Source organism: Aythya ferina, assembly GCF_964211825.1.
Source record: "Aythya ferina genome assembly, chromosome: 19".
Lineage (NCBI taxonomy): Eukaryota > Metazoa > Chordata > Aves > Anseriformes > Anatidae > Aythya > Aythya ferina.
In genome coordinates, this window is record NC_140309.1 from 2164330 (window position 1) to 2173325 (window position 8996).

At 62.8% G+C, this 8996-nt stretch overlaps 2 protein-coding genes across 3 annotated transcripts; one reads left to right on the top strand and one right to left on the bottom strand.

The window, feature by feature from the left end:
* Positions 1 to 115: 115 nt before the first annotated feature.
* LOC311421167 (caspase-1-like) lies at positions 116 to 4405 on the top strand. 2 transcript variants are annotated; one of them, XM_084492765.1, is made up of 9 exons: positions 116 to 239; positions 545 to 817; positions 1105 to 1208; positions 1439 to 1615; positions 1832 to 2066; positions 2193 to 2345; positions 3083 to 3192; positions 3551 to 3653; positions 4151 to 4405. In XM_084492765.1, the coding sequence occupies exons 1-8, from the start codon at positions 233 to 235 to the stop codon at positions 3641 to 3643; spliced, it is 1152 nt and encodes a 383-aa protein (XP_084348891.1). In that variant the 5' UTR covers positions 116 to 232; the 3' UTR covers positions 3644 to 3653; positions 4151 to 4405. The 2 variants fall into 2 exon arrangements, with proteins under 2 accessions (XP_084348891.1, XP_084348890.1); XM_084492764.1 differs by lacking the exon at positions 2193 to 2345 and having other exon boundaries at positions 136 to 239.
* A 1004-nt stretch (positions 4406 to 5409) lies between these two features.
* ABHD11 (abhydrolase domain containing 11) lies at positions 5410 to 7952 on the bottom strand. The gene is made up of 6 exons (XM_084492766.1): positions 7841 to 7952; positions 7391 to 7526; positions 7093 to 7266; positions 6669 to 6839; positions 6207 to 6388; positions 5410 to 5914 (listed from the first exon to the last, which is right to left on the bottom strand). Exons 1-6 carry the CDS (start codon positions 7900 to 7902, stop codon positions 5776 to 5778), a joined length of 864 nt encoding a protein of 287 aa, XP_084348892.1. The 5' UTR covers positions 7903 to 7952; the 3' UTR covers positions 5410 to 5775.
* Positions 7953 to 8996: the final 1044 nt, after the last annotated feature.

Here is an 8996-nt window from a genome sequence, read left to right on the forward strand (position 1 = left end):
TTGGGCTGCGGGCGGCGGGGCCCTGGGGCTGTGCGCGGCGGGGAGCGGCCGGGGCGCTGCTGGGGCGCTGCTGGGGCGCTGCTGGGCGCTGCTGGGCGCTGCTGGGCGCTGCTGGGCGCTGCTGGGCGGCGGGGCTCGGGCGGGCCGCGTCAGGGCTCCAGGCAGGAAGCGGGGCGGGAGCGTTTGGGGCGCGTTTGCTTTCGGTTTCCTCAGCCCGGGCGGCTGCAGGGGGATGGCGGGTGAGTGCGGCCCTGCCGGCCCGCTGGGCCCGGGGCACCGCAGCGCCCGGCAGCGTGCGGGCTGGGGAGCCGGGCGAGGCCCCGTGCCAGGGACGCGTCCCCCCGGGGCGCTTTCCGCGGCTGTGCGGTAGCGGGGAGAGGCGGGGGGCGGCCCGGGAAGCGCCCGGGGCTGGTGGAAAAGCTGTGGGGCGGTGGGGACACCCTCGGGTGCGCTGAGGGAAGAGATGGGAAAGAGGGGACGGCTGGGGAGGGCGGTGGAGCTGTGGCCTGCGGGGGCTCTGGGTGTTGACGTGGCCACCCTGCAGACCAGGAGCTGCTGAGGGTGCGCGCGGACTTCGTGGAGCGTGTGCGGAAGCCGGTGATCTCGAAGCTTCTGGATGACCTCCTGGCCCACAAGGTGCTGAGCCAGGGAGAAGTGGATGAGGTGCAAGAAGGCAATGCAGTGACAGGTGACAAGGCCCGTTGCCTCATTGACGCTGTGCGCCTGAAGGGCTCCAAGGCCAGCCAGATCTTCATCGACAGCCTCAGGAAGCATGATCACACCTTGGTGGAGCAGCTGGGTCTGGCCACTGGCTCGGGTGAGAGACACGGGGCTGTGGCCTGCCCCAGCCATGATGAGGCGCTGGGCGCCTCCTGCAGGGTGCTGGAGGGAGACATGGGAGCAGCTGGGAGTTCCCAGTGTCACTGCGCTGTGGCAGTGGGTCCCCGTTGCCATGCAGCGATGACAAGGCTCTTGGGGGGCTGTCCCCTGTGGGACTGAACAGGGACACCTGTGTGGCAGAGTCTGGTTCTGCTTGCCCACTCATGCCCTGTGACAGCCCCTGCTTGTCCTTCCCCATGTAACCGCGGGAGTTTGTGTTTACAGGGTCCCCTGGTGTGCAGCCCCCCGTTAGCATCCAGGGCCAGCAGTGGATCCGGCAGTGCTCCCTAAGCGAGTACCAGCGCATCCAGGAAGCAGAGGGAAATCAGGTGCTGTGGGTGGAGGAGATGAGAGGAGGGCCGGAGCACAGACCTGCTGCCCACCAGAGTGGGCGAGGGCTAATAAGGGTACTCCCTGGCCCAGGAGCAGGAGCTCTGGGGTGATCTCCCAGAGAAAGGGAGGTGTGGATGCTGTGTCCGTGGGCCTTCTCCGCACTGTTCCCAAGAAAATTCCCCTTCATCCACCCACAGCTGAGCACCACCTCCCTCCCTCCTCACAGATCTATCCCATACTCTTGCCACGGGAGACACGAACCCGTAGGGCTCTGCTCATCTGCAACACAGAGTTTGAGTACCTCAGCCAGCGAGAGGGGGCTGAAGTGGATGTGAAGGAAATGACGAAGCTGCTGGAGGGGCTGGGCTACAGGGTGGACTTCCATGAAAACTTAACTTCCCAGGTAAAGGACTGTACAAAGCAGCTGGCACTGGCCCCACAAATGGTGTGGAGACCCTTGTGTGCAATGGTCATGGGGGGCTCAGAGTAGACATGGCTTTGGGGGATCTCAGGCACCATGGGAACAATTCTGTCCCTGGCTCCTGTTGACAGCTGGTGGCTGGATCTCCACACAGCTGATTACAGGAGTGTGATGCTCCTTCTGCCTTGTGGCTTGCAGGAGATGGACGTGGTCATGAAGGATTTTGCAGGTCACAAAGATCATTTGACCTCTGACAGCACCTTCCTGGTGTTCATGTCCCACGGACGTAGGACTGGGCTCTGCGGAACCAAGAGCAGAGATGAGACCACAGACATCCTTTCCCTTGACACCATATATGAGAACTTCAACAACAAGCACTGCAAGGCACTGATTGGCAAACCCAAGGTGGTTATTATCCAGTCCTGCCGTGGAGGTGAGTTCCCACTGTGGGGTGCCTGTCAGGTGAGCAAGCCAGACAGGCTCTCCCAGGGCAAGTCTGCCCCAAGCACGGGGTGAGGTTGGGGCACCCCACTACTGATGGCTGGCCCTATCTTCCTAGACAACAGTGGGGCGGTGCTGGTGTCTGACTCGGCCATCTCCAAGATGCCTGCTCTCAGCTCAGACAGCACGAACACTGTAAAACAGCAATGTAGAAAACTCAGATTAATTCACCTGGAGAGTGATTTTGCCACTTTATATTCCTCCACACCTGGTAAGCAATTCCTGGGAGATAGTTCTCCTGTCTGAGGGGAGGTGAGGGGGACAGGGTTGCCATTCCCCGTGCCATGGGTCTATTCCACACCACCTCCTTGGGGTAGGTTGCCTGGGGGTCCTCTCCATCGGGTGTTCTGGCACGCACTGCCCTGGGGTTGGAGCAGCCTCTGGAGAGGGCAATGTGCCCTGATGCCAGGGTACATGGCTGTGCCAGGCCCTGAGCCCTGTCTGGGTGAGCGGCACCAGGGCTGGAGCTTTGTGCCCTCCTGGCACACTCTGAGCTGGGGCTGCTCTCACCCATGCACTAGGCACCCTGGTGCTGCAATGCTCCCCAGAAGGGAAGCCTGCCTGGCTGCCTGCCCTCACCCCAGCCTCCTCACCAGCTCTGCCCGCACACCTTCCCCAGCCCATTTATCTCACCACAGCGACTGGCTGGGGACAGCTGTCTCCTGCAGGGAGTCTGGCTCGGTCAGATGGCTCCAGGCCATGCCAGCTGGCACACATCAGGAGTGTGGCTGGCAGCAGGGTGGACAGAGAGGCTTGAGGAGGATATATCACAGCCAGCCTCCCTGGAATGCTCTGTCCTTTTCCCATTCTTTATCCTGCAGGTCAGATAGGCCAAATACAAATATCCCAGAGAAGGTGACCCTGTTTCCTGCTGTAGCACCCAGTGTTAATCACTGTGGCAGTGGAGAACACCAGGGAAATGACACTTGGCATTTCTTGTCTCCCCAGATACCATCTCCTGGAGAAGCCCAGTAACAGGCTCCATTTTTATCCAGAGACTGGTAGAGCAGTTTCGAAGCCATGCCTTTAACAGTGACTTGCAGGAGTTGTTCCGAAAGGTGAGGCTCTGCAGTCAAACGCAGATGCAGCTACGCAGTGGTTAGAGATACTGCTCTGGGAGCAGGGCCCAGCTCCAAGCAGAGCTCTGGCCAGGGCAGGCTGTTCCTCTGCAGGCCTCAGGAGCAAACTCCTGAGGAAAGGGGCCCAGGTGCTCTGGTTTGGCCTGGAAAATCAGCTGGATCTCCAGGGGTATCAGCATCATGCTGTGTGGTGGGTGTGTGAGAACCTGGAGTGTTGGTGCAGCCCATGGCACCCCTTGTGCCACCAGACACCTTCCTGGGAATGCCTCCTGATTCCCTACGGTGTTCCCATGCTGGGAAGGGAGTGTCCTCATTTCTCCCCATTCTCTCACCCCAGGTCCAACGTTCCTTTGAAGACTTCCCTAAGCAGTTGCCAACACAAGAAAGGACTACAATGCTCAGAAAGTTCTATCTCTTCCCAGGCCACTGATCTGCCTGCCGTGAGTATCTTCACCTCACACCTCTACAGCAGCTTTTTCTCTGTGGCCCAAACCTGGTAATCTTGTCAGAGGGCAGGAGCAGGGATAAATTCCCCATCTCTCCTGGCTTCAGACCACACAGCTTAGGCTGTATGTCCAAAGGACATGAGTACTGGTAGTAGGTGCCAGGCACTGGCCTGACTTGCTCCCCATCTCCCAGCTGGCTACAGGAGATACAGGCTACCAAAACAACTTCCTTGGGCACCTGTTTCAGGGGGGCGTCTTGGTCTAATGTTCTCCGATGAGTTTTAAAAAAAAAAAAAAAAGCCATGGACAGAGAAAGTGTTTGAATTTGGGAGTGATACAGTAGAAGACTCAAACTCAAGGGGAACTCAGCTCCGCTTCAGAGCAATGCACTTAAGGAAAATTTCCTTTTCTGTCCTTGGAGTAAAGGCCAAGAACTGTGTGTTTCTACAGAGAAAAATCTCTGAACCAGTTCTTTTTGCCCTTTCCTCTAGGCAACCTCAGACTGGAATAAAATAGTCCATGGTCTCCTCTCCTTTCCTTTTGTGGCCTGCAACCTCTGAGCAAAGTCTTGCCAGGGAGCAGCGGATGCCTGTCAGTAGAGCACTGAATGCAAACATGGCAACGGTGAAGAGATGTTAGTCAAGCAGAGCCTGTGAAGCATCTCCCCAGCAGTGACAGATCTCCGACAGCCACTTCCACCCTGTCTGTGACTCTACCTGTCATCTAATAAAGGGTTTTTAACATCAGACAGCACCTCTTCTTTGCCTCTAGCCTGTGGTGGGTGGATGGTCACTATGGCCAGCAGTAGCTGCTGTTGTGTTGCGTTCCTGCGGCCACTCTGAGCAAGGTGGGAGGGCGGAAATCAGAGGGGGTGCCCACCCTGGGGGTGGCTGGGCACATGTTGCCTGGGGCTGCCCTCCTGGAGGCCCCCGACTGCTCAGTGTGTATCTGCTCTCTGCACCACTGGGACACCAGGACCCAGGAGCTGGACTTGATGATCCTTGCGGGTCCCTTCCAATTTGGATATTTTAGGTTAGATGTTAGGAAGAACTTCTTCACTGAAAGGGTTGTGAGGCATTGGAACAGGCTGCCCAGGGAAGTGGTGGAGTCACCATCCCTGGAAGTCTTCAAAAGATGTTTAGATGTAGAGCTTAGGGATATGGTTTAGTGGGGACTGCTAGTGTTAGGTCAGAGGTTGGACTAGGTGATCTTGAGGTCTCTTCCAACCTAGAAATTCTGTGATTCTGTGAAATTCTGTGATTCTATGACAGCGTCTCCTCTAGTCCTTACCCGAGTTGTGCAAGAGCTATGGTTTGTCTTTTCTGGCACGAGGGGGATGCAACAACAGAGCTGCCTCATGCCCTGCTGTCCCTCGGCATCTCGAGTTTCTGCCCAGAGTCTGCATGCTCTCCAGGTTTCCGTCTCCTTTGGCTGAGTCCCTCAGGAAAGAAAGTGAATGCAAAGCCTTCCCTTACCCAGGCCATCAAGCCCAAAGCAGGGTGGGTGTCCGTATTCCCACTGGTCCTTCCTTGCAGGCCCACAGCGTTGCCTTTCTCAGGAGGCAGCTCCCTCCATGTCCTCACACTGCCTGGAGGTGGAGGAAGGATGTGATTCCCTCTGGGAGCCATGAGGGTTCCTTAAACCCATGTCTAATGCCCCAGTCCCACCAGCGTCCCCTCAGGCGAGCCAGAGCCCATTCCTGTGCCCACCACTGCTCCCGTTCTCCTCCATAGCCACATCCAAACCGTTCTCTACCTTGGCATGGAGTCAGGTTTATTGCAAGTTCTGCAGCTCCGCTACCAGGTGGTCTGGCAGTAAGGAAGGAGAAGACCCTCCTGCCTCCTCCTAGTGTCTGAAACACCGCAGTGCAGGCAGGCTGCGGCCTGGGCCAGTGCCACCAGTGTCCCAGAGAGCTTGCAGGAGAACTCAGAGGGATGGGCATGGAAATGTGTCTCAGCTCCGGCTCCATGTGTGCGGGGATGGCAGAAGTCCTAGGACTGCGAAGGGGGCAGCTGGTCCAGGATGAGCCCCTCTGCCCAGAGCCCAGGAGCCCTGCACTACTGCCCAGGGCTCCTCAGGTCTCACACAATGTTTGCAGAAACCCTGGTCCCCAGTGCTACGGTGGTGGCAGGAAATTGAGGACAGCGGTGATGAAGTCTTCAAATTTATCTTGATGGACTATGTGACCTGCACCTTCGATGAACTGGATATCTGCCTTGGGAAAGAGGCGCTGGATCTCTGGGTAGTCTTTGGAACTGCAGGACGAGTGAACACAAGGTGGGAGGTGTGGTCAGAGGCCTGTCCAGATGTCTGCCCTCACACTCCCCAAGCAGAGGGCTAGCCCAGCTCTGACCACATCTCCCTTCACTGCTAGGAAGGCCTGGGGCTGCCCCCAGGTTCCTCCTCACTCTCCAGCATGCTGGTGTCACCGGCTGCTGGAGGCACAGGGCTCACTCCAGGACCTCCCCCCTCCTGGGACTTCCTCGCACCCTCAGCAGCTGCAGAGGATCACGAGGGGTCAAGCCACAGACTTCTTTCCAGTCCCACCTGATATAGGGTGAGTTGGATCCTCCCAAAAAGAGTGTAGGGCCAGGGTACGGCTTGTGGAATACAGGAAAGCTCATGATATCTTCCAAGTGGTGGGAGATAGCCTCCAGGTTCACACGCCAGACATAGTGGCCCTCCACCTCCACCAGGTTGGTGAGAAGGAACTGCCTCAGCTGCGGGTGCTGCCACAAAAGGGGAACGTGCTGGTGGGTAACACGCTCATCAGTGAGAGCAACGCGCCCTCAGGATGTGCTGGCACCTTGCGTTGTCCCCTCCAGCCCACCCCGCATGCCTCACAGGCTCTGTGTGCCAAGTCCCCCACTGCCCTGGCGGCCCAGCTGCACAGGCCAGCACCGAGCTAGCAGGAGAGGGAAGAGCCCAGCAGCGACTGTGGTCCTAAAGCCCAGTGTCCCAGGGACAGGCCAGGAGCAGAAGCCCCATTCCAGCAGAAGGACTTCCCACCTGGACCACTGGACTCAGCTGACTGTCAGCCAGCTGGCGGGCTGCAGAGCGGGACAGACCAGCCGGGATGTTCACTGACTTCATGGCGGAGACGTAGGCAGAGAACTCGGAGACGAGCGTGGTTGAGACAGGGCTGATGTCTACGGAGATAAGGCGCTCCACCAGGTCTGGCTGGGGACACAAGCGGGGCACATTGGTCGCGAGCCGAGACCTCCCAGCCCTGCTCTGCATGGCGGGGCCAGGCGCAGGGCTCCCGGCAAGGCTCCTCGAAGGCTTCCAGCCTCCTCCTGCCCCAGCGCAAAGCTCCGCGTGCCCGTCCCCGAGCTCCCTCGGGTGTCACCCGCCACCTCACGGTCGCCACCCCCTTCCCACAGCGTCCCGCCACCCGGCCCGCTCCCGCCACCGGCCTCAGGCGCCCGCCAACCCGCTGCAAGGCCAGCGCCATGGCCGTCTTGCCGCCCATGCTGTGTCCCAGCAGGATGCACTTGGGGACGCCCAGGCGGGCCAGGAGCTGCTGCACGTCCAGGCTCATGGCTTCGTAGGTCATCACCGGGCTGTGGGGGCTGCCGCCGTGGTTGCGGGCGTCCAGCGTCAGCACCTGCCGGGCAGCGCCCCGTCACCCCCGGCACCGGCACCGCAGGCGGCCGCGGCCCCGAGCCCCGGGGCATCGCCCGGCACCGCCGCGGCCTCCCCGTCCCCCCCTTCCCGGGTCCCGGCCTCACCTGGCTGCCGCTGCGTCGTGCCAGCGCGTTGGCCACCGTCTGCAGGCTGCCGCGGCTGCCGAACAGCCCGTGCAGCAGCACCAGGGGCGGCCGCGGCCCCGCGGGACCCAGCGCCGCGTGGGACAGGGGCACGGCCCTGCGGGGGGGGGCGGTCAGGGCGGGGCGAAGGGGGCGGGGCAAAGAGGGGTGGGGCCGCGAAGGGGCGGGGCCTAGAGGGGCGGGAAGGGGGCGGGGGCCGGGGTGCCCCTCCCGCGGGCAGTGCTGGCACGCGGCCAGGGGGCGGGGCCACGCGCGACCCCAGGCCCTGAGAGGCGCGCACCGTGGGCAGGGGGCGGGGTCATACGGCGAGGGGGCGGGGACAAGCGATGGCCGAAGCCCCGCCCCTCCTGGCGGGGCCCCGCCCTCCCTCCCTCCCTCCTTCCCTCGCCCCGCGCGCGGGCGGGCCCTTACGTCACGGCGGAGCGGGCGGCGGGCGGCGGCGGGAGGGGGCGGCGGGGCAGGCGGCGGAGCATGGCGGCGGCGGCGGCGGGCGGCGCGCGGGACGTGACGCACAAGCGGCGGCCCCGCCCCCGCCGCTGCCTGCGCGCGCCCCCTGGCGGCAGGAGGGGGCGGCGGCGCCGTGACTCAGCGCCGGGAGCGGGCCTCGGAGAACGGGGCCTCGTCACCGTGTGTGTGACCGTGTGTGTGTCACCGTGTGTGTGTCACCGTGCACCATGGTGTGTCACCGTGTCCCCCCGTTGTCCCCACATCACACCACGTGTCCCCGCACACTGCCCGTCCGACTCCCGGCCCCATGCAGGCAGCTGTCCCCGTCCCTGTCCCCGTCCCTGTCCCTGTCCCCGTGGGGCTCCAACCCCGTCTGGGACCTGGGACCGAGGATGTGCGGTGCTGCCCCCAGACCTCTGCCAGCCCAGGGACTCCCCCAGGCCTGCGTGGTGCTGCCCGCACCCTGCTCCCCATGGCGCCCCGAGGGGACGCGTGCTGTGCTGTGCAGGACGCAGCCGCCGCAGCAGGCAGCACGTGGGTGCACGTCGGTGCCCCGCAGCCACGCTCGGGTGAACGGAGGCAGCGCCTCGCCGCACCGGGCATCCCGGCCCTGCAGCGCAGCCTTTGTCGCAGAGCCAGCGAGGGCAGAGCTGACACCGGGGGTGGAACCGGGGGGGGCCGCGTCCCTCAAAGGCCTCCTTGTGCTCGCTGCCGGCCTCCGCCTGCAGGCAGCAAGGTCACCGCCTGCCCGCAGGCCCCGCGTGCCAGCGCCCCGCTGTCCCCGGGAGCCCCGGGCCGGCCCCAGCCGGGCTGCTCCGCTCCGCAGCGCGGCCGATCCTTATCGGGGGCCAGGTGGGGCCGGGGAACCGGAGCCTTGCAGATCGCCGCGGGCTCGGCCTGCCCACGGGGGTGTCGGACCGGGAGTGGCGAAACCGCCTGCTCTGCCCTGCCTCTGGGCAGCGCTTTTCCAAGCGGTGGCTGCAGGACGTCCCCGGTGGGCTGGGGAAGGGGCGAGAGGAGGCGGCAGCCGGCGGCCCCGCGCGGGACGGGGCGATGCACCTGCGGCTTTGTCCCTGCTCGCTGGAGCGTGGTGGGAAGGCGGGGGCTCTGTGGGGCCGAG